The following is a 24,479-nucleotide window of genomic DNA, read 5'->3' as shown; positions in this document are numbered from 1 at the left end:
ACAACTGTTTCCATTTGTCAAAACTCAGCAAATCTGTACACTTAAAACTGGCAAATTATATTGTTATATAAATTGTACTTCAATAAAACCGGCAAAAAAATAAAAATAAATTCTAGGCTGGGTGCGGTGGCTCACGCCTGTAATCCTAACACTTTGGGAGGCCAAGGCGGGCCGATCACTTGAGGCCAGGAGCTCGAAACCAGCCTGGCCAACATGGTGAAACCCCGTCTGTACTAAAAATACAAAAAAGATTAGCCGGGCATGGTGGCGGGTGCCTGTAATCCCAGCTACTCAGGAGACTGAGGCAGGAGAATCGCTTGAACCCGGGCGGTGGAGGTTGCAGTGAGCTGAGATCACGCCATTGCACTCCAGCCTGGACAAGAGCAAAACTCTGTCTCAAAAAAAAAAAAAAAATCCAAATCATTTGGTGCTGATTTCTAACAAATTGGGAGGGCAGCAATCTGATTAAGCCAATTCACTCATTAATCTTCCCACAGATACTAACTTTTAAAAAGATGTTACACAATAAAAAGGCAGGTATTTTCAGACATGGTGAGGAAGATACTTGGTGGTAGAGGGTCTTCTTGGCTCTCATAAACTATCTGGTATTAATAACATTTATCATACTTAGACTGGACTAAGATGTGCCAGGCAACAAGCTAAGTGCTTTACATCATTGCTATTCAAAATGAGGTCCACAGACCAGCACCATCTGATCACCTGGGAGCTTACTAGAAATCCAGAATCTTTGGGAGGCTGAATTGGGAGGTCTGCTTGAACCCAAGAGTTCCAGGCTGCACTGAGCTATGAGTGTGCCACTGCACTCCACTCCAGCCTGGGTGACACAGCAAGATCCTCCCTCTTAATAAAAAAAAATGCAGATTCTTGGGCACCATTGAAGATTTACTGAATCAGAATCTGCATTTTAACAAGATCCCCAGGTGATTCCCATGCACTTTAAAGTTGGAGAAGTGCTTTAGACAACTTATCATGTTTTTTTTTTTAATTAAAGTTCTAGGGTACATGTGCACAACGTGCAGGTTAGTTACATATGTATACATGTGCCATGTTGGTGTGCTGCACCCATTAACTCGTCATTTAGCATTAGGTATATCTCCAAAGGCTATCCCTCCCCCCTCCCCCCACCCCACAACAGTCCCTGGTGTGTGATGTTCCCCTTCCTGTGTCCATGTGTTCTCATTGTTCAATTCCCACCTATGAGTGAGAACATGTGGTGTTTGGTTTTTTGTCCTTGCGATAGTTTGCTGAGAATGATGGTTTCCAGCTTCATCCATATCCCTACAAAGGACATGAACTCATCACTTTTTATGGCTGCATAGTATTCCATGGTGTATTTGTGTCACATTTTCTTAATCCAGTCTATCGTTGTTGGACATTGGGGTTGGTTCGAAGTCTTTGCTATTGTGAATAGTGCCACAATAAACATATGTGTGCATGTGTCTTTATAGCAGCATGATTTATAGTCCTTTGGGTATATATCCAGTAATGGGATGGCTGGGTCAAATGGTATTTCTAGTTCTAGATCCCTGAGGAATCACCACACTGACTTCCACAATGGTTGAACTAGTTTACAGTCCCACCAACAGTGTAAAAGTGTTCCTATTTCTCCACATCCTCTCCAGCACCTGTTGTTTCCTGACTTTTTAATGATGGCCATTCTAACTGGTGTGAGATGGTATCTCATTGTGGTTTTGATTTGCATTTCTCTGATGGCCAGGAGGGATTAAAGACTTAAATGTTAGACCTAAAACCATAAAAACCCTAGAAGAAAACCTAGACAATACCATTCAGGACATAGGCATGGGCAAGGACTTCATGTCTAAAACACCAAAAGCAATGGCAACAAAAGCCAAAATTGACAAATGGGATCGAATTAAACTAAAGAGCTTCTGCACAGCAAAAGAAACTACCATCAGAGTGAACAGACAACCTACAGAATGGGAGAAAATTTTTGCAATCTACTCATCTGACAAAAGGCTAATATCCAGAATCTACAATGAACTCCAACAAATTTACAAGAAAAAAACAAACAACCCCATCAAAAAGTGGGCAAAAGATATGAACAGACACTTCTCAAAAGAAGACATTTATGCAGCCAAAAGACACATGAAAAAATGCTCATCACTTACCATGTTTTTTTATCCTCGCTAAAACTCTATGATGTACATCTAGCAATTATGCTTTTTTATTAGTTCAACCATTAACGATCACCTATGTCTCTTATTTACCTAGTAGTAGTTATGGAAGGAAGAAGAGAAAAGATGTCATTAGTGTATATTAACATAAATTTACATATGTTCTACATCCTGTTTTCTTCCTACTTTGCCAACTTTGTCTTAAAAAAAAATAGACAATGGATTTCCATGTGGTCCAAATAACTGAGATGAACTTTGGGAGGCTGAGGTGGGCAGATCACCTGAGGTCAGGAGTTCAAGACCAGCATGGCCAACATGGTGAAACCCCATCTCTACTTAAAAAATACAAAAACTTAGCCGGGCATGGTGGTGGGGGCCTGTAATCCCAGCTACTCAGGAGGCTGAGGCAGGGAGAATTGCTTTAACCCAGGAGGCAGAGGTTACAGTGAGCCAAGATCCCGCCACTGCACTCCAGCCTGGGTGACAGAGTGAAACTCCATCTCAAAAAACAAAACAAAACAAATAATAATAATAATGATAATAAATAGGCAGGGTGCAGTGGCTCATGCCTGTAATCCCAGCACTTTGGGAGGCCCAGGCGGGCAGATAATTTGAGATCAGGAGTTCAAGACCAGTCTGGCCAACGTGGTGAAACCCCATCTCTACTAAAACTACAAAAATTAGCAGGGTGTGGTGGCAGGTGCCTGTAATCCCAGCTACTCGGGAGGCTGGGGCAGGAGAATCACTTGAACCCGGGAGGCAGAGATTGCAGTGAGCCGAGATCATGCCACTGCACTCCAGCCTGGGCAACAGGAAGAGACTGTCTCAAAAAATAATAATAATTATTAATAAATGAGATGAAAAAAGACAGGTACAGAGTTAATATGAATATTACAAAGGATTCCCAGAGCAAAGAAGGTAGCCAATACACAAAATGAAAGGTATCAGACTCCTATGGTAGAAGCTGGGCCTAGACATAATTGAAGTTTTTATTCAATACACATAATGCTTACTACAGCCCTACTCTCTCTTCCACCCTATACAGAGCTATTGGTAGGGATCCCACAGCTGGAGCCATAGGTCTTCTCCCCATCCCAATGGACAAACAAAAGAGATACTTTATGCCGTAAAAAAACAAAAGAACTAAAGTATAATCAGAGTAGTTCCTTGGGCCAAGAATAACCTGTATTTTGCTTTTCTATGAGACAGCATGATAGTACAACCTGCTGCTCCTGCAAGAATACCCCTTAGAGATTTTGCATCCTGGGAAATCATCCAGTCCAAGGATGAAAGTAGACCAGTACAGACTCAGGACAGGAAGGGGTGGCTAAGAAAAAAAGGGAAATCAATGGCATGCAAAACTATCTCATTAGAAAGATGAAACTGAGGAGTTAATTGCTGATTACCTGAAAACAAGAAATCCAAACAAGAAAATAATATGTTCATTAAGAAAGACCACGATATATCTATAAAACTTTTATTAAAATTGGAATTAGAAACTATACCAAAAACTTTAAAAATACATAAGACATTGTTCTTTTTTCTTACAGAAAAGAGGGTGAAAATAAGACCCATGGCAAAGAGCCATCCCTGATAATTTTGTCCCTTTCAAACATTCATGAACATTTAAATAAAATTACAAATATTTAAATAACCCTAAGGTATTACCCACAGGCTAAAACTTGCCAGTAATTCCTTAGCCCTGCTATTTCTATATCAATTCCACAAACATGGAAAATTACAGTAATTGCAGGCTGTAACAGTTTCTAATATTCACATTACGAACTATTTGTTATGTTGTCATAAGAATGTGCTCATGCTATAGGCAAATTCAGAGGTGATTTCACCATTTTCAAATTATCATCAAGAGTGTGAAACCGGAAGATGACACACACGTGGGGTGGTGTGGAAATCCAAAGCTCCACATTTTGGGAGTCTGTGACCACTCCCATCCGCCACTAAAGCTACGAGTTGGTGTTGGCATGAATCTGCTTTGTTTATTCCCAGCAGGCTCTGGCTCGTGTCACATAATGCACCAACATCCTTTTCAAGGTAGTAACCATCTAGAATCAACTCAATTGTAATCTGAATCTGTAAGCTTAAGTCACCAAAAGACATCACTGGGTCATAATTATATAGGTTCCCCTAAAAAAATAAAAAATAAATCAATTTCTGCTATGTAGAAACAGAAACAAAAGGTTTAGGTGCCTTTGCCTTGTGCAATGGATATTTCATATGTTTATTAATTGGTTTCAGTTAATATGTAATATGAAGGCATGATAAATGTGTCAAACTGTTCTCTTGTTTCAGATACAATTCTTGGCATTTCAATATAGGTTATTATCTCATATGTCAGACTTGAGTCCAGAGAATACTAGAAGGACATTTAATTTCCTTTCCTCCTACTTCCTTTCACTACTCAATTCAAAGAAAAGTTATGAGTACAGAGCTAGGAACCATTTTTACGTAGGCATCCATCTGAGCCCATCTTTTTTTTTTTTCTAAAACAACAAAAAGACTAAGGACAATTACATAATGCATTCCCAAGCCTTTTATGGATATCAGGGCCTGGGGGGACTATCTGGCCTATTTGGGTTCTTTCATTCACCAAAATTCTATTATACATGCCAAGGGTTAAAGGGAACACCATCAGTCAAGAGACGGCTGGGCCCTAGAATGGAATCTATTAGCATAAAAAGGAACAGTGGGACCCAAAGAGCTATCAGCAAAATTGCCTTTGTAACAGACGTAAAAATCATGAATTTGAGGAGAAAAATAAACTAGTTTTGGTGGGATGCAGCAGCTAACAGGAATTACTTATTAGAAAGTAACGAAGTTGCTAAATTTTCCTTGCTTTTGATCCCTGTGTTCTGTTGGTCTCTTGAAGCAATCTGAGTGGGAAAGGAAAGTGAAAGAAATGTTTTATGCCAGCTGCCTCCTGTATTCCCATTAATGGGAGTCTCTACATTAATGCTCTACATAATTTGGTCAGACTGATGAGAGACAATAGATTTCCAATGCTGATGAGATCCAGAGCCCTGGAGCCCATTTATGGCTTGACATTCACCCAGCAAGACGCTGACGTGGCAGCAAACATGGCTCCAATGTCCAGCTTACCTCATAGTTATCCCTTCAATCCTTCTTGATGAGATTGGCCTGAGAGATGAGACTACTGAAATCACAAGAGCTATAACTGCCAGAGAAAAATTAAATGGGGTCTTCAAGTAGTGACTGAGCCAGCAAACTAAGTGGCCAAGAGGGAGACAAGAGCAGCTCCTAAAGAAGGTTGAAGTCAAGCAATCTCCGGGTACACAGAGGATCTGAAGCATCTGGGTAGAGCCACAGGCAGGCAGGGCAAGGACACACAGCACACCAGAGCAGCACTGTCCTTCACTGTCTGAGAGTAACTCTCAGGCTGCAGAACAAATTGCCATCTCCACTGCCTACAGCGCAGGTCTCCAACTACCAGATAGGGAGTAAAAAACAGTTTGATTTTACTCACCTCAAATCTAAACACGGTGGAAAAAAACTGGTCTAGAGATGGAAACTATATTTCATGGGGGTTTATTAAACAGAGAAAGAGAATCTTTCACAATTTCACAGTGCTTTCTTATTGAAATAAAGACATGATCAGGAAAAGTAACCCTTATAGGCAAGCTATCACCTCCCTAAGTAGGGGAGGCACCAAAATCTCCAGAGAATCCTAAGACCACTTGCACAAGTTGGATTATTTTTTAAAATAAACTTATGCTTAAATATGCTAAGTCTCAGTTTCTATAAATAAGGTAAAAAATAGTATATTTCAGAAATTTTAATAGTTCTTTGTAGAGAGAGAACATTTTACCATGTACATAATTCACAAGGGTATAAAGGTTTCCCAATGTAAAGTTTCTTTTACCCTTCAACTGTAACCCATAGCATCTGCCCAAATACTGCTCATTTTTCACTTTCTACTATATGTCTCTTTCCTGCCAACTGAGGTAGTTGTCACTTTAGGACAGTTTAAGGCTGTGGAAAACACTGGTGGAAATAATCAACTGCCCACCTGGAGGGCAGTCTCAGAGCTGACCCTTTGGAAGTCTGCAATGGAGCCAGGACTTTCAAAATTACCACGCAAATGGCTGGTCTAAAGGAGTCATTACGGCTTTTAAAAAAATCATCCGCTTTTTTTCCATGATCATGGTGAGCCAGTAAGTCTGGTGCTGCGCGCTTGCCATGACCATCTATCTTCCTGGCTAAGGTAATTACAGATTTTTCCAGGGCATGAGGGTGAAGACCACAAAGAAAAAGAACCAAGTAAATGACAGACACTTGAGAATTTGCTTCCTCACAGATGACATTGCTGGTTTATAAGGGGTACTTTGCAATGGCAAAAGAATCTGAAACTAATGCTACTGCAATAACAGGCAGCATAAATCTCAGGTCAGAAACGCAATCATAAATAAGTGTAAGTTCATGGAAACTTGACAGCTGAATGAGCACCCAGAGGCATGAAGATAACCTGGAGCCTATTTCCTAGCAATGCAAATTGTGGCTGCTGCGTAACTACAAATTGTGTATCAAGAAACTACATAGTTTCGAGGCTTAAAAATTACCTAGATTTGGGGGAGTATGGGTGGTGAGAAAAGGCTGAAAGGAATGGACAGAACATGTAGACAAAGGAAGGGAAAGAAAAAGGAGACAGTTTCCTGATTTCATAGCAACTCAAAGATACATGACCCAATGACAGGAAAAATGGAGAACTTGTAAAAAGCATCCAAATCCCCTAAACAAGATGACTTCTCCTAGCTAGCAGGAATAATGCTACTCTGAACATATATAGTTCACAGGTAAAGGAACTGACTCTTCCTGAAAGGGCAAAGGCAGGGCAAGGAAGAATGGGAAGAGAAGAATACGAATGTTTTTTAAGATGGAATTGAAAGTTGAATATAATGAAAAGCCCAATACACCTCACCTGCAGAAGAGCCTACAGGCATGTTCCTAAAGGCAAATAGGACTTTCTATCATATGTATGAGAACTAAATCAAAGCTTAAAACAGCAGCTCCTGGGGCTTTAATGGATAATCCATATTAATAAATATGTAGAGGCCTAGGGGGTGTGTCACTCTGGAGCACTTGCTGGTTCTGGAACATGAGTTTGTTATGTTTTTTAAAAGACATTCATTTAAAAAAACAAAACAATAAAAATCTATTTTCCTCCCAAAACAGTTAAATCAATAATTATTCTAAAGTCACTGAAATAAAAGCTGGAGTGAAGGAGGCTCAGATTTGTGGATTTCTCTCTGGAAGTTGCAGCCTATAGTCTAAAAGCATTCCTGCACTTAACAGCAGTTCTTACTTTGGAGAGCCAGCCAGTGACAGAAATGCCATGATTGAATCAATTTTCAAAAAGGAGCTAGAATGCCATGCTAGCTGTGGCCATCCAATTTCTCTGGGAACATAAAAGTGAGCTGTTAGCTTAACCAGTGGGAAGTGAACTACCCAGCATTCACTACTTTATCCATTCTCCTTCCTCAGGGATCCCATAGAGACCTCTCATTTCCAAAGGGAGGCCTTTTTAGGCCTCTTATTTCAGTGAGAGAATTTCTACCCTATCTCACTTTGTTTCAAAGGGTTGAAAGCAATTGCACAACACATGCAACATGGACCAAGGCACCAAGCCAGTCCACATAAAGATAACTGACCACTACCTAGGCTAGAAAGTTGTTCTGTGTGATAGCAGGACACCGAGAATATGAGTCCTCCTCCTCAGAGGATGCTTCCTCATAGATTTCATCCTGGGCAATAATGCTCCCTAATCCATACTCCTGCTCATGGACAGAAACTTCATTTGGCGTGAGGTGGGAAGAGCCTTCCACAAAGTCAGCAAATCTGGAAACAGAAGATAATACTCATTAGAAATATGCCTTCTGTCCTTTCTGGTCTTCTTTCAAAGTAAGAACAAATTAAAGCCCTCGATATGCTCACAACTCAAATTATATTGAGTCTAGCCAACATCCTTGTCCTTACTCCGGCAGGTAAGTAGACTAATGCATGAAGTTAAGGAGAAAAGGAAAGCTGGGATCATAGGCCAATACCCCTGCAACTCCATCCTGCTTAATAAGCACTTGCCTATCCTTTCTAATTATGAAAGTGCCAAGGTTCCTTTAGTCATCTGTAATCCTGATAAGAGAAGATTAAGGGGCATTACACAGTTATTCACGTTTATGGCCCTATAAACTTTATGCCATCATGATTCCAAATTGAAGCTTCACATACTCATTGGTACATTTGCCCCCAACTAACAAGTGGGTAGGGGGGAACCCTACCAACTCAGAGAGCAATGCAAAACTTTCAGAAGGGAAACTTAATATGGTACTGGACTCTTCCCATCTTAATGCTACAATCAAAGCTAGAGTAGATAGTTTCCTGAGGAAACAGGTTACTGCTTAATGTGTAATTATATATCCACCTTTCTCTTGACTACTTGAAGATTAACAGGAAAACAAAGGTCACAAGTGCACGATTCTCTACAAGTATGATCTCTGGTAGAACTCAAAGTCACAATTACCCTGATAGATGCTTGGTATATCTGGCTGAGTTTACCTTTTTGGAGACTGGATTCGAGAAACAGTCTTCCAAGCAGAGCAGTCTGGACTGTTACAAAATTCTCGGAGCTCCTCTAAAGCCTTTCGGGTTTCTACCTCTCCTTGTATCCGATATTCTTCTTCTGTCAGGAGACGAGGGGGGACAGGCTTTTCTGCTGCCTTACACACCTTTCTGTGCTCACCAAAATAACATTATGAATCATTAATCAGTAATCTATATCCATCCTTACTTCTAGCTCCCTTTAGTGGGCCAAGCATACAGCAGACAGCCTGAACATTAAGAGTCATCACTCCTAAAAATTCCAGACATCTTCAGTTATAACGAACTCCTGACATATTAGACTATGAGTGACAATTCATAGGCAACAGAGCAAGACTCCATCTCAAAAAAAAGTGATATAACTTGCACCACCTTGTGGTAACAGGAACACATGACATTTTACTAGACCTTTTTATTTTATATAAAGTAACTAGAATAAAAATATAAAAATGCCTATAGAAAGTAAAAAATTATTTATAGTCAATATTATTCACTAATGTGAACAAACTCACTTTATTTTCCAATAAATGATAAAATATTTACTTATTTTTTAGTAGATGGGAAAATAACAAGAAAATCATGGTGTAAGATTGTGGTCCTAGCCGGGCACAGTGGCTCACGCCTATAATCCCAGCACTTTGGGAAGCCAAGGCAGGCAGATCACCTGAGGTCAGGAGTTGGAGACCAACCTGACCAACACGGAGGAACCCCGTCTCTACTAAAAATACAAAATTAGCCAGGCATGGTGGTGCACACCTGTAATCCCAGCTATTCAGGAGGCTGAGGCAGGACAATCGCTTGAACCGGGGAGGCGGAGGTTGCAGTGAGCCGAGGTCATGCCATTGCACTCCAGCCTGGGCAACAAGAGCAAAACTCTATCTCAAAAGAAAAAAAAAAAAAGGCCGGGCAAGGTGGCTCACACCTGTAATCCCAGCACTTTGGGAGGCCAAGTCGGGCAGATCACAAGGTCGAGATTGAGACCATCCTGGCCAACATAGTGAAACGCCATCTCTACTATAAAAATGCAAAAATTAGCTGGGCATGGTGGCATGTGCCTGTAACCCCAGCTACTCAGGAGGCTGAGGCAGGAGAATCGCTTAAACCCGGGAAGCAGAGGTTGCAGTGAGCCGAGATCGTGCCACTGCACTACAGCCTGGTAACAGAGGAAGACTTCATCTCAAAAAAAAAAAAAAGATTGTGGTCCAATAACTTGGTTTCCCAAACTGAAAGCATCACCTCGACTATCTATTAATAGACAACTTCAGGACCTAGTAACATTCCATATTTATTATGCAAGTTGACAAAACATGCTATGAATTACATCTTAAAATAAGACTAAGACCTCCAGAGCAATCTGAAAGCCACTGAGAAAGTCTGAAATGGGCTGGGTGAGGTGGCTCATGCCTATAATCCTAGCACTTTGGGAGGCTGAGGTGGGCAAATCACCTGAGGTCAGGAGTTTGAGACCACCCTGGCCAACATGGTGAAACCACATCTCGATTAAAAATACAAAAATTAGCCAGGCATGGTGGCGCCCACCCGTAGTCCCAACTACTCGGGAGGCTGAGGCAGGAGAATCACTTGAACCCAGGAGTTGGAGGTTGCAGTGAGCCGAGATCACGCCATTGTGCTCCAGCCTCGGTGACAGAGCGAGACTCTGTCTCAAAAGAAAAAAAAAAAAACGACCCAGGAGACCTCAATGAGCATACGATTTGTGGCGGGGCACGGTGGCTCCCATCTGTAATCCCAGCACTTTGTAATCCGAGCACTCTGGGAGCTCCTCAGCACTTTAGGAACTCCTGACATTTGAGGTCAGGAGTTCAAGACCAGCCTGGTCAACATGGGGAACCCTACTAAAAATATAAAAATTAGCTGGGTGTGGTGGTGCACGCCTGTAATCCCAGCTACTCAAGAGGCTGAGGCAGGAGAATCGTTTGAACCCGGGAGGTGGAGGTTGCAGTGAGCCGAGATCACGCCACTGCACTCCAGCCTGGGCGACAGAGCGAGACTCCATCTCAAAAAAAAAGTGATATAATTTGCACCACCTTGTGGTAACAGGAACACATGACATTTTACTAGACATTTTATATAAAATGACTAGAATAAAAATATAAAAATTCCTATAGAAAGTAAAAAAAAAAATAGACTCGGGAAGGAACAAAAGTGGAAGTATAATACAATGACTTTTCATTAACAAAGAAGCTCCCAGGTCAACACCTCTGTATCCTCTTGCTGCAACTGCATCTCACACTGTACCTGTCAATATTAAGTTACATTGCCTTTCAGTCACCTGTAGGTGATGTACAGCCACTGAATAGGGTATTCCAGGTTCTTAGTACAAAGAGCAATGATGATAATGGCAAGGGCAATATGTGGTATCTGGATGCCAGAATACATGAAACACAGGCCCATCAGCTGCAAGGTCCAGGTCAGCAGGTTGATACTTCGTTCATTCTCCAAGGGCCCATACTTGTAACACACTGCGAAACTCATGAATCCAACTGTGAGGACATAACCTATGAGAAGAGTTATCAGAAGACATTCTTTTTCATCTATACTTGGTAAAAATAATTTGTGTGGGAAGCAGTAATTTACTATATAGCACCAATTGAACCAGGAAATCAGATTTTTACTTAATTTTTCACATTTTTTTCTTAGAATACATTTCTCTAAGTTTCTATCCTTTCTGCTGTCCCAAATTTATTTGGTTCAAACAGAACATTAAAGCTACATGTTGAACAACCGTGAAATAGACTATTTTAAAAAACCAATATATGGAAATCCAGATTAATCACCCCTCAAAGGATAAATCAAAGGTTACTATCTATATGACCAAGGATTTTTACTTTGTAAATAAAATCTACAGCAGTTTCATTCAGAAATGAAGGAGAAAAAAATTAACTGCAGAGTCCTTTACATAAGGTCCCCAAGTATATTTAAAATATGATTCCATTAATAAAGTCAACTTACAGCTTTTCAGAAAGATGTTTATTGTGTAAAGAAAGGTATATTTATAAATACCAATAAATGAACATCTTCTCCCTAACAGCACCATTCTAATTTAAGAGAAGGTGATAATTGTAGAGGGGTTAGAAATAAGTGAAAAACTATGATTTTTAAAAGTTTAAAAAAATGACATGAACTATTAAATCCCATAAGCATGCAAAATCTTTTCATGATCAAATTAACTGAAACAGCCTATAAACGTACAAAAGGAAAGCAAAACCGACAACACTTACTTAAAAGATACTGCCAGTAACACCTCCAGATCTCTTGTAAATTTTTAAAAACTAGTTGAATGAGGTACAGAGAAAAAGACCAGCCTCCCACCAGGATGACGTAAATGGGACTTTTCTAAGACAGAGAGTAGAAGTGAAAGCAAAAAGTTACAACAGGCTTTCCATACATAAAAGAAGCAAAATGGAACTATGATTTAAAAAAAAAAATTCAACCTACTCAAAACGCACAAAAAACACTTCTCTTAAAAAGATGTCCTTTATACTTAAAATGGTACAGTCTGCAACGAACACTGGGAAGATGAGATGCTAAATAACTTAAAAGCCTGGCTATATAATTAAAAAACAGGAAGCAGACTTTAATCCCCCTCTGAGCACAGGATTTTATATAAAAAGAAAGAATTTGTAATCAGGCTCCAAGTTTCATCGTGGAAAGTACCTTTCTGAATCAAGGAGAGTAGGATATTGACTCATCAGCCATCAATACACATTTTCAGTTTTCTAAGATTACCCAGGAAAACAGTCCTTCAGCTATCCAAATTCATTCTAGCTGCACATGAAGATTCTGATACTTACCTTAGGCATAAACTTAGATAGTATAAAAATGATGATTAGTAGAGAGGCCACAATTCCCACACTCATCCCAGTAGAGTAGTAGAAAATTTGACTTCTGCAGAAAAAAAATGTATTTCATGACCATATGTATATATTTCATACATAGCACTGTTGAAACTAGGGCAACTAACCCAGCCGAAAGATTTCAAAAGGTACAAGATTACAGCAGTACAAGCATACATCAGAGACATTTCAAATTTGGTTCCAGACCACTGCAATAAACCAAATATTGCAATAAGTAAGTCACACAAATCTTTTGGTTTCCCACTGCATACAAAAATTGTTTACACTATATTATAGTGTATTAAGTGTACAACAGCATTATGTCTTAAAAATATATATTCTTTAATTTAAAATACTTTGCTAACAGCTGCTAAAGATCATCTACGCCTTCAGTGAGTCATCATTTTTTTTGCTGGTGAAGGGTCTCACTTCCATGTTGATGGCTGTTGACTGATGAAGGCGGTGGTTTCTGAAGGCTGGAGTGGCTGTGGCAATTTCTTAAAATACAATGAAGTTTGCTGCATTGACTCATCCTTTCAATGAAGATTTCTCTAAAGCATGCAATACTGTCTGATAGCATTTTACCACAACTTCTTTCAAAATTGGAGTCAATCCTCCAACAGCATTAACCCTTACCAAGAGGATCACCCCTCCTTTGAAGCTAGGCACTGACTTCTCTCTCACTATCAAAGTCCTCAATGGCATCTTCTTCCAGTATAAGGTATTTTGTCTACATTGAGGAGCTCTTTAATTGTAGCCACTTTTAACAATGATGTTAGCTAGATCTTCTGAATAACTTGCTACAGCTTCTATACCAGTGCTTGGTTCACCTTTTTTTTTTTTTTTTTTTTTTTTTTTTTGAGACAAGGTTTCACTCTGTTGCCCAAGCTGGGGTGCGATGGCGTGATCATGGTTCACTGCAGCCTTGATCTACTGGGCCCAGGTGATTCTCCCACCTCAGCCTCCCGAGTAGCTGGTACCACGACTGGCTTTTTTGTATTTTTTGTAAAGGCAGGGTTTCACCATGTTGCTCAGGCTGGTCTCGATCTCACTGGGCTCAAGTGATCTGCCCGCCTCGGCCTCCCAAAGTGCTGGGACTTCAGGCCTGAGCCACCACGCCCAGACTACCTTGCACTTTTATGTAATAAGACAGCTTCTTTCCTTAAATCTCATGAACCAAGAACCTTCACTAGCTATAAACTTTTCTTCTGAGGCTTCCTCACCTCTCACCCTTCACAAAATTGAAGACAGTTAGGGTCTTGCTCTGGATCAAAACTTGTATCTGGCTGGGCGCGGTGGCTCAAGCCTGTAATCCCAGCACTTTGGGAGGCCGAGACGGGCGGATCACGAAGTCTGGAAATCGAGACCATCCTGGTTAACACAGTGAAAACCTGTCTCTACTAAAAATACAAAAAAATTAGCCGGGTGTGGTGGCGGGCGCCTGTAGTCCCAGCCACTGGGGAGGCTGAGGCAGGAGAATGGCGTGAACCTGGAAGATGGAGCTTGCAGTGAGCCGAGATCGTGCCATTACACTCCAGCCTGGGCGACACAGTGAGACTCTGTCTCAAAAAAAAAAAAAAAAAAAAAAAAAAGAAAAGAAAATGAATATACTGTCTTACATGGACATGTGGTGACCCAAAATAATTGCAACAGCAGCATCAAAGATCACTGATCATGGATCACCATAACAGTTATAATCACAAGAAAAAGTTTGAAATACTATGAGAATTACTAAAATGTGACACGGAGACCCCAAGTGAGCACATGCTATTGGGAAAATGGTGTGACAGACTTGCTTGACCCAGGGTTGCCACGAACCTTCAATTTGGAAAGAAATGCACTATCTGTGAACCACAAAAAAGTGAAGTACAATAAAGTGATGTGTGCCTATATTTGCCCAAAACTTGAGGTCAGAGAACTGTAGAGACTGATGCTATGTAGTTACTGCCAGATTATGAAGATTAGGATTAAATGGCTTCCCTCATATATTTCCCAATAATCAGCCTTTACATAATGTCCTATTCACATCCCCCATCATCTCTCCCAACCTGAGTATTATTATTTTTGAGACAGGGTCTCACTCTGTCACCCAGGATGGAGTGCAGTGGTGCAATCACGGATCACTGCAGCCTCAACCTCCTGGGCTCAAGTGATCCTCCTACCTCAGACTCCCAAGTAGCTGGGACTACTGGCACACACAACCATGCCTGGCTAATTTTTGTATTTTTTTGTAGAGGCAGGGTCTCACTATGTTGCCTAGGCTGGTCTCAAACTCTTGGGCTCAAGTCATCCTCCCCCTTCAGCCTCCCAAAGTGCTAGGATTACAGGTGTGAGCCACCACAACCAGCCCCCCATTCCAGATTTTTTCTACCAGTTATTCCTCCTTCACTGTTTCTCTCAGCATCCCCAAAATAAGGAACAACTTCCAGCAACCCCACTCCAGCCCAACTTCAAACTCCAATTGTTAATCTTTCATTCACTACTCCACAAATACTTTTTACTTGTATACAAACTTAATGTTGATTTTACCTTCATTCAATGTTTATTTAGTTACCTATATATTTTCTTCATATTTGTACATGTCAGTCTCACCTGTCTTAACTAGTAGGTTCCTAAAGGAAGAAATGAATAAACACTTGATTTTTTTTTTTTTTTTTAAAACAGGGTCTCCCTCTGTGGCCCAGGTTGGAGTGCAGTGGTGTGATCTTGGCTCACTGCAACCTCCACCTCCAGGCTCAAGTGGTTCCTGTGCCTTAGCCTCTCGAGTAACTGGGATCACAGGCACATACCACCACGCCTAGCTAATTTTTGTATAGATGAGGTTTTGCCATGTTGCCCAGGCTGAGCACAGTGGCACGATCTCGGCTCACTGTAAGCTCCACCTCCTGGGTTCACGCCATTCTCCTGCCTCAACCTCACAAGTAGCTGGGACTATAGGCGCCCGCCACCACGCCCGGCTAATTTTTTTGTATTTTCAGTAGAGATGGGGTTTCACCGTGTTAGCCAGGATGGTCTCCATCTCCTGACCTCATGATCTGCCAGCCTTGGCCTCCCAAAGTGCTGGGATTACAGGCGTGAGCCACTGCGCCCAGCCGCTATTTGTCTCTTTACATCTGAACAAAATCATCAACCCATGGACCTGTAAAGATGACACCTTAACACATTACTTCTAGCAATAGAAAGGGTGATGATGTTCCATTTCATTGTATTGGCTAACTCCTATCAACCTAATGATGGGCCAACCTAATGTGGGAATTTCATTATTGTCAATATTGTTCAAATAAGAAAAAACAAAAATCATAATACACATTATTTTTTTGTAAATATCCAAGTGGGCAATGGCCAAGCCATAAAGGTCCTGGAAATGGGAATGGCAGTACTTAATAGTTACTATAAAACCCAAGCAGGATAGGTATGAGCCGTGTCATTCTGCACACTATCCTTGGAACCTACCTGCTCAGCAAGTCTCCACAAAAAAATAGCATAAGTCCAAGAAGGAAAACAAGAAAGAGTTTGGGATCAAATCCTGAAATAAATAAAGATTTTTGCTTAATAAGGGAACAAAACTGCTTAAGCCATTATAGAATAAAAGACAATGTTGGCACTATTGGTCAGCTACAATAAAAATAAATGCAAACAGCCCACCTAAAAAGCATTTAAATTTCATCTAAAGCCTGGGCACCCTTCCAATGTATAATTAGGTCTCTGTCTAACCTGTATTTGCCTGAAGATCTTATTTTTATTTCAGCTACCTATGCTAAGGTTAAAAGAAACTCAAGCTTCGTTTTGGACAAAGCTAGACACAGTACCATCAGCAATTCATGCAATCACCCACAAGGGGTCTCTATCACTCTGGCTTTCAAGCTGTAAGTCACTCAGTCATGGAACTCAGCAGATTTGCCCAGAACTGTGGGTCAGGGCCTTGTGTTGTTCTCTAACTGGCTGCTTTTCTTGCCCAACAATACCACCTACTTCCTTTTGCTACAGAGCACTGTGCTGGAAAAGCCTACACGCAAATACATCTCACTCAGGACCAGGGGGCCCTAGCAAAGGCCCCTTAGTGGCATACCAGATACTCCCACAGCTTTCACATTCAAGAGCTCTACAGGAGGCCCACAAACAGAACAGGAGCAGGAGGAATCAGTAATTGTAGAAGGAACGTCAAAAAACAAGCCAACCCTACATAACCAAAGAACCCTGGGACAAATGGAAGGGCACAACCTATTTCATACTAAACCGAGAAACATTTCTACTACTTACAACATCCCAGGACCCTGTGTAGTAACCAAGGGGAAACAAAGTCAGAGAGAATTCAACAGGATCCATCTCCCCTGAAACTTTCTCAGTCATCTTCAGAAAAGAGAAAACTTCTCCCAGTTCCACTGAATAAGTTTTAAACTGTGGTGGTCTTCATCTTTATTTATGGTTCCACGAATATTCTTTTTACTTGTGAATGATTTTCAATTTTACCTTTCTTCAATTTTTATTAACCATTCACGTCTTTAAATGTAGGCATGTACACATCAGACAGTTACCTTTGTTTAGAAGTGTCCAGAAGGTAGAACACGTCTATCTGATTTACTCTAACAGTATTTGGCATATATGCTCAGGGCCATTAGCAGCACATTATAATTAGGAATAAAAGTCTTCACAGTTCCAGGTAAGGAGGTACTCAGAATTTCCTGAGGTGGAGTTTCAATTCTAGGCCTGTCTGATACAGGTGAAGTCTCCATGAACTGTTTGGAGAAGTGGTATACTCAGGGTTATAATCAGAACCCAACTGGAGCTGTCTTAGGCTGACTTCTCAGTCTCACTAATTATACCCTTCAGAACTCAGTCCTTATCACTACAGAATCCATCAGAAAAACAGAGGTGAGACTTACTCCGGATCACAATGACACTGTACTTGGTGTCCTTCTCTGTAATCTCAACTTTGAGGCAGGTTTTTGTGCTGTATAGACCCACGTTAACATAGGTGTCATTCAATTTCTCTTTTAAAAAAGAGGAAAAAAAGTTCCAGATACTAAACTGCTCTAGCTCCTTCAGTTTCTGCTCATTCTCCACCTGGATGACTCGAACCAATTTGGAACTATTTACTCGGATCTGTAAATAAATAAAAAAATAAAATCAGGATGAGAAAAAAGGAAGTAGGAATTTTAATTTTTCACAAATACAATTTTTTAAAAAACCCTCAGAGTAAACAACCAAATCAGTAATGGTGCCAGTTTTCCACAAAGCTTATCAGAAATATAGAAATACAGTGGCTAAAACATAATTGGGCAAATAACACTGCACATGTTACAGAGAGACAGCTGTTAGAATACCTTCTTGTTAACGTGATCTGAATCTACTATTAGGGCAGAACATAGAGGGAAAAAATACTTCCAAACTGAAAGAGTTATCAATACAGCTATTTATTAGAGATCACACAAAGCAAATGTCTATAATATTAAGAAAATTGCCAGGCATAAACTGCCCCAGAAAACTAAAAATGTTTTCCATAATGACAGGCTGAGTTCAATCCATTGTCACAAGCCACTGATTATGAGTAAATGTTGGTTATAATGTGCCCCAGATGGAGTATCACTTTTTTATAATTTTTTTTTTTTTTTTTGAGATGGAGTCTCGCTCTGTCGCCCAGGCTGGAGTACAGTGACATGACCTCGGCTCACTGCAACCGCCACCTCCTGGGTTCAAGCGATTCTTCTGCCTCAGCCTCCTGAGTAGCTGGGACTACAGGGTTTGCGCCACCATGCCCAGCTAATTTTTGTATTTTTAGTAGAGACGGGGTTTCACCATATTGGCCAGGCTGGTCTCAAACTCCTGACCTCAAGTGATTCGCCCGCCTCAGCTTCCCAAAATGCTAAGATTACAGGCATGAGCCACAGCGCCCAGCTTATCAGACATTTTTTTTAAAGAATTTTTTTTAAAAATCCACGAGTTGGCTGGGCACAGCCCACAGCTACTCAGGAGGCAGAGGTTGCAGAGAGCCGAGGTCGTGCCACTGCACTCCAGCCTGCGTGACTGAGCGAGACTCCGTTTCAAAAAAAAAAAAAAATCCACAAGTCCACCCTTATGTTTTTGATGTGAACAACAAATGTCCTCATCAGTAACTATGCTTATAACAACTACATTTCTGAAAGGACTCATTTTGTTCAATCACTGTTACAGCCAGACATTCCTGTTTGCCAGGTGACTTAACAGTGTTACGAAATAAATGAGACCAAAGTCATTCTTCAGTTCGGGGATTTATGAAATATCTCATGTAGAATCAGAATAGGAACAGTGGAGCAAAAGAGTTTACATCCCGACAGGCACATAACAGTTTCCAGCCCAAAGAAGGCATAAGGCCTTTAAAAAGAAAGAGGGGGGCTGGGTGCGATGGCTCATGCCTATAATCCCAACACCTTGGGAGGCCGAGGTGGGCAGATCACCTGAGGGCAGGAGTTTCAGACCAGCCTGGCCAACATGATGAAACCCCATCTCTAAAAAAATACAAAAAAATTGGCCAGGTGTGGTGGCATATGCCTGTAATCCCAGCTACTTGGGAGGCTAAGGCAGGAGAATCGCTTGAACCCGGGAGGCAGAGATTGCAGTGAGCCAAGATGGTGCCACTGCACTCCAGCCTGGGCAACAGAGGGAGACTCTGCCTCAAAAAATAAAAAATAAAAATAAAAAAAGAAAGAGGGGTGTGTGGGTGTGCACACACACATACTGCAAAATGAAGGACAAGAAAACAAAGCAGTTTCTTTGGGAAAAGGAGGGAGGAGGAAAGAAGTTTACCTTAGAATACTGTAATCTACTTGAGGGAGCAGAGAGGAATACAAAGTAGGCATAAATGCTTATTGATGAAAACACAACTCAGGATAATCTCAACCCTAACAAGATTGTTAACAACATTTTTTTTAAGTATGTGAAGGGGAGGAAAGTGTCAAAATACTCACTAATCACCAACAGATAGAAATTTACAGAAGCTGCCCCTGCCAGAGGATTCCAAGTTATTACCTGTATCCGTGTCCATATATCATGCCATTTTGGGATAAGCACATTTGTGTAACAGAATTGTTGGCTGGCATGCTTTTCACAAACTTGGGATTCCTGAAGCATGACCACATTTACATCAATTTCAGCTTTATGCAAAGAAAGGAAACAAGAATTAAACATAACAAGCTAATAACTGTAACTCATTTCATGAAAAAGATTAAACTAACCACTTTCCTAAACTTTGGGTTAAAACATTAGCCAGACTGAGAAATAAGAAAAAAAACTGAGAAGAAAGAAGAACTAAGGCAGAGTCTTATTTCTGTCGTTTAATTATTTAAATATTACACATTCATTCAGTCAGACAAGTAATAATAAAAACTACTATTAAGTATCAATTAAGACAGTATGCTGCCAGGCGCAGTGGCTCATGCCTGTAATCCCAGCACTTTGGGAGGCCGAGGTGGGCGGATGACCTGAGGTCAGAAGTTTGAGACCAGCCTGACCAATATGGAGAAACTCCCCGTCTCTACTAAAATACAAAAACATTAGCCAGGCGTGGTGGCACATGCCTGTAATCCCAGCTACTCGGGAGGCTGAGGCAGGAGAATCACTTGAACTTGGGAGGTAGAGGTTGCAGTGAGCAGAGATCACGACATCGCACCCCAGCCTGGGCAAAAAGAGCAAAACTCCGTCTCAAAAAAAATAAAAAATAAAAAAAAAATAAATAAAAAAGACAGTATGCTGTCTCATTTCATGCTCCCAACAATGCTGAGGTAAGCACTCTCATAATCCCTTATTTTATAAATGAGGAACTGATGTTTAAGAAAGATTAAGTAATTTGCTCCAAAATCACACAAGTAGTAAATCACCTATCTGAGATTCACCCCCAGGTCTGACTATGGTCTTAAACACTAGATATACTTCCTGTCCTATAAAGAAATAAAGTAAGCTAAAATACTCCATCTGTTGATTTTCTCTATCCCTTTCCTGAGTAGAACAGAATTGGCAGGTTTTATTTTATTTTTTTATTTTTTTGAGACAGGGTCTTGCTCTGCTGCTCAGGCTGGAGTACAGTAATGTGATCATAGCTCATTGCAGCCTCAAACTCTTGGGCTCAAACAATCCTCCCACTTCAGCCTCCCAAGTAGCCAGGACTACAGGTACACACCACCAAACCCAGCTAGTATTTTTTTTTTTAGAGAGACAAGGTCTTACTATGTTGCCCAGGCTGGTCTTGAACTCCTGGCCTAAAGCATCCTCCCACATTGGCCTCCCAAAGCACCCACGTTGACCTCCCAAAGCACTGGGATTACAGATCTGTCACCACACCCAGCCAGCATTTTTATTTTTTTCAGACAGGGTCTCACTCACTCTGTCACCCAGGCTGGAATACAGTGGTGCAATCTTGGCTCATTGCAACCTCTGCCTCCCAGGTTCCAGCGATTCTCCTACCTCAGCCTCCTGAGTAGCTAGCATTACAGGCATGAGCCACCTCAATTGGCTAACTTTTTTTTTTTTTTTTTTTTTTGTAGTAGAGATGGGGTTTCACCATGTTGGCCAGACTGATCTAGAACTCCTGGCCTTAATTGATCCACCCACCTCACCCTCCCAAAGTGCTGGGATTACAGGCATGAGCCACCACGCCCAGCCAGCAATATTTTAAATATATAGTACTTTAGGAGGATACTAAAAGATTTCAAGCTTGTTTCCTTCCAGCTGTTTTGTGTCACTTCAAGTTTTAAGAGCAGGCAATGATTACATGCAGTCCCTCTGATTTACCAAAACAGAAGATTCTCCTCTCAATTTGTATTTAATATCAGCTAATTCAAGGTTTAAAAGTGACCACTGTCCAGCTGGGCATGGTGGCTCACACCTGAAATCCCAGCACTTGGGGAGGCCAAGGCAGACAGATCACTTAAGGTCAGGAGTTCAAAACCAGCCTGGCCAACATGGTGAAACCCCGTCTCTACTACAAATACAAAAAAATCAGCTGGGCGTGGTGGCGGGCGCCTGTAATCGCAGCTTCTAGGGAGGCTGAGGCAGGAGAATCGCTTGAAACTGGGAGGTGAGACTGCAGTGAGCCGAGATCGTGCCTCTGCACTCCAGCCTGGGTGACGGAGCAAGACTACGTCTCAAAAAAATAAATAAGGGGCTGGGCGCAGTGGCTCACACCTGTAATCCCACCACTTTGGGAGGTCGAGGCAGGTGGATCATGAGGTCAGCAGATTGAGACCATCCTGGCTAACAAGGTGAAACCCCATCTCTACTACAAGTACAAAAAAAATTAGCTGGGTGTGGTGGTGGGCACCTGTAGTCCCAGCTACTTGGGAGGCTGATGCAGGAGAATGGCGTGAACCTGGGAAGTGGAGCTTGCAGTGAGCCAAGATCGCACCACTGCACTCCAGCCTGGGCGACAGAGCCAGACTCCGTCTCAATATAAATAAATAAATAAATAAATAAATAGCTGGGCCCAGGCGTGGTGGCTCACGCCTGTAGTCCTAGGACTTTGGGAAGCCAAGGTGAGGGGATTTCCTGACCTCAGGAGTTTGAGACCAGCCTGGCCAACATGACGAAACCCCATCTCTACAAAAAAAAAATATGGCCAGGCACGGTGGCTCACACCTGTAATCCCAGCACTTTGGGAGGCTGAGGCAGGCAGATCACGAGGTCAGGAGTTTGAGGCCAGCCTGGTGAAACCCCGTCTGTACAAAAAATACAAAAAGTTAGCCAGGCATGGTGGCGTGCACCTACAATCCCACCTACTCGGGAGGCAGAGGGAGAAGTGCTTGAACCCTAGAGGCTGAGGTTGCAGTGAGCCTAGATAGTGCCACTGCACTCCAGCCTGGGCAACAAGGGCGAAACTCAATCTAAAAAAAAAAAAAAAAAAAAATTAGCCGAGTGTGGTGGCACACGCCTGTAGTCCCAGCTACTTGGGAGGCTGAGATGGGAGAATGGCTTGAAACGGGAACCGAGATTGCGCCACTGCACTCCAGCCTGGGCAAGACAGAGCAAGACTACATCTCGTGGAGGGAAAAAAAGAAAAAAAATTAAATGAAGATCTGCCCATACACTGGAATGTAATACAAGTAAGACAATATTTATGAAGAACTTTAAGGCCAGGTGTGGAGGCTCATGCCTGTAATCCCAGCACTTTGGGAGGCCGAGGCGGGCGGATCACGAGGTCAGGAGATCAAGACCATCCTGGCTAACACGGTAAAACCCCATCTCTACTAAAAATACAAAAAATTAGCTGGGCATGGTGGTGGGCGCCTGTAGTCCCAGCTACTCGGGAGGCTGAGGCAGGAGAATGGCGTGAACCCGGGAGGCGGAGCTTGCAGTGAGCCAAGATCTGGCCACTGCACTCCAGCCTGGGCAAAACAGGGAGACTCTGTTTAAAAAAAAAAAAAAAAAAACATTAGCCGGGCGTGGTGGCGGGTGCCTGTAATCCCAGCTACTCAGGAGGCTGAGGCAGGAGAATCATTTAAATCCAGGAGGCGGAGGTTGCAGTGAGCTGAGATTGCACCACTGCACTCCAGCCTGGGCAACAAGAGCCAAACTCCATCTTAAAAAAACAAACAAACAAACAAACAAAACAAAAAAAGAATTTTAAATTACTTAGGAAAATTATTGTACTACAAAATCAAACGAGAAAACTATCTCTGGTAACGACTGGCAGCCTCCAGGGAAAAGAACTAGAGTACTAACTGGATACGAATTATCAATTCATAAAAAATTAAAAATATGTGGAAAAAGATCAGAAGAAAGTGTGCCAAAATAGATTGCTTCTGAATGGATTAACAGTGTGGTTTCTGCCTACTTCTTTATACTTAATTGTACCTTGCCAAATCATCTAAAATAAACATGCATTATCTTGGCCGGTCACGGTGGCTCACGCCTGTAATCCCAGCACTTTGGGAGGCCAAGGCGGATGGATCACGAGGTCAGGAGTTCGAGACCACCCTGGCCAACATGGTGAAACCCCATTTCTACTAAAAATACAAAAATTAGCCGGGCGCGGTGGCGGGTGCCTGTAATCCCAGCTACTCGGGAGGCTGAAGCAGGAGAACTGCTTGAACCCAGGAGGCGGAGGTTTCAGTGAGCGAGATCGCACCACTGCACTCCAGCCTGGGTTACAGAGCAAGACTCCATCTCGCGGCGGGGGGGGTAAGAAGTCAAGGTTTTACAAGAGCAGAAGATAATAGAGATCACTGCATTTCTGTCAGCTACATCCGTTCTGCCACCCGTGCCCTGCGTCCTGACAGAGCATACGCTCAGATGGTGTTTGCTGATTTGCCGAATGAATGAGATAGTCCCTTTCCCGCGGCTGCTCTGCCTGCCCAGAATAGTCCCCAGGTTTTCTCGCTTTTAACCAAGAAACTCGAGGCCTCTGCAACGAGACACAGCCCCCAGGACCGCTTCTCAACGAGTCTAGGCCTCCCTTCCTGTCTCCGCCAAAAGGCTTCAGGCTCCTCCCCACTCTGGAAGCTGCCCCAGCCCGCTCCAGGGCCCAGACCCTCAGTCCCGACGCCCACTAGCCTGCCAAGTTTCTTCCACCACACTACGCCGGCGCCCCTCGGTAGAGCCACCGCCCTTCTGCAAAGTAACGGCCCGCGCCCTCGGGACAATCCTTTTTCCAAAAATAACCCCCTCGGCACCTGCCCCCTTGGCAGCTGCTGCCCGGGCGGTACCTGTGCCGTAGACCAAGCAGCCGGAGAGGATCAAGAGTAGCCGCACTGTCCCACCGCCCCCGACACCCGAGCCCCAGGGCCCGGGACCAACCGCCGGCGAGACCGCCACTTTCATTCCTCCCGCCATGGTTGCCTCAAGCCACCTCCTCCTCACGTGCCTTACCCCAGCA

At 42.3% G+C, this 24,479-nt stretch overlaps 1 protein-coding gene across 1 annotated transcript; it reads right to left on the bottom strand.

Moving 5' to 3' along the window:
• Nucleotides 1–3,619: 3,619 nt before the first annotated feature.
• On the bottom strand, nucleotides 3,620–24,479 carry NEMP1 (nuclear envelope integral membrane protein 1). Its single transcript, XM_003252781.4, has 9 exons — nucleotides 24,310–24,479; nucleotides 19,643–19,767; nucleotides 17,521–17,740; nucleotides 16,091–16,163; nucleotides 12,596–12,689; nucleotides 12,023–12,137; nucleotides 11,074–11,299; nucleotides 8,742–8,915; nucleotides 3,620–8,027 (listed from the first exon to the last, which is right to left on the bottom strand). Exons 1-9 carry the CDS (start codon nucleotides 24,434–24,436, stop codon nucleotides 7,847–7,849), a joined length of 1,335 nt encoding a protein of 444 aa, XP_003252829.1. The 5' UTR covers nucleotides 24,437–24,479; the 3' UTR covers nucleotides 3,620–7,846.

This window comes from Nomascus leucogenys, chromosome 11 (genome assembly GCF_006542625.1).
Source record: "Nomascus leucogenys isolate Asia chromosome 11, Asia_NLE_v1, whole genome shotgun sequence".
In the NCBI taxonomy this organism is placed as follows: domain Eukaryota; kingdom Metazoa; phylum Chordata; class Mammalia; order Primates; family Hylobatidae; genus Nomascus; species Nomascus leucogenys.
The sequence above is the reverse complement of the archived record's forward strand: the minus strand, read 5'-3'. Positions and strand labels throughout refer to the sequence as shown.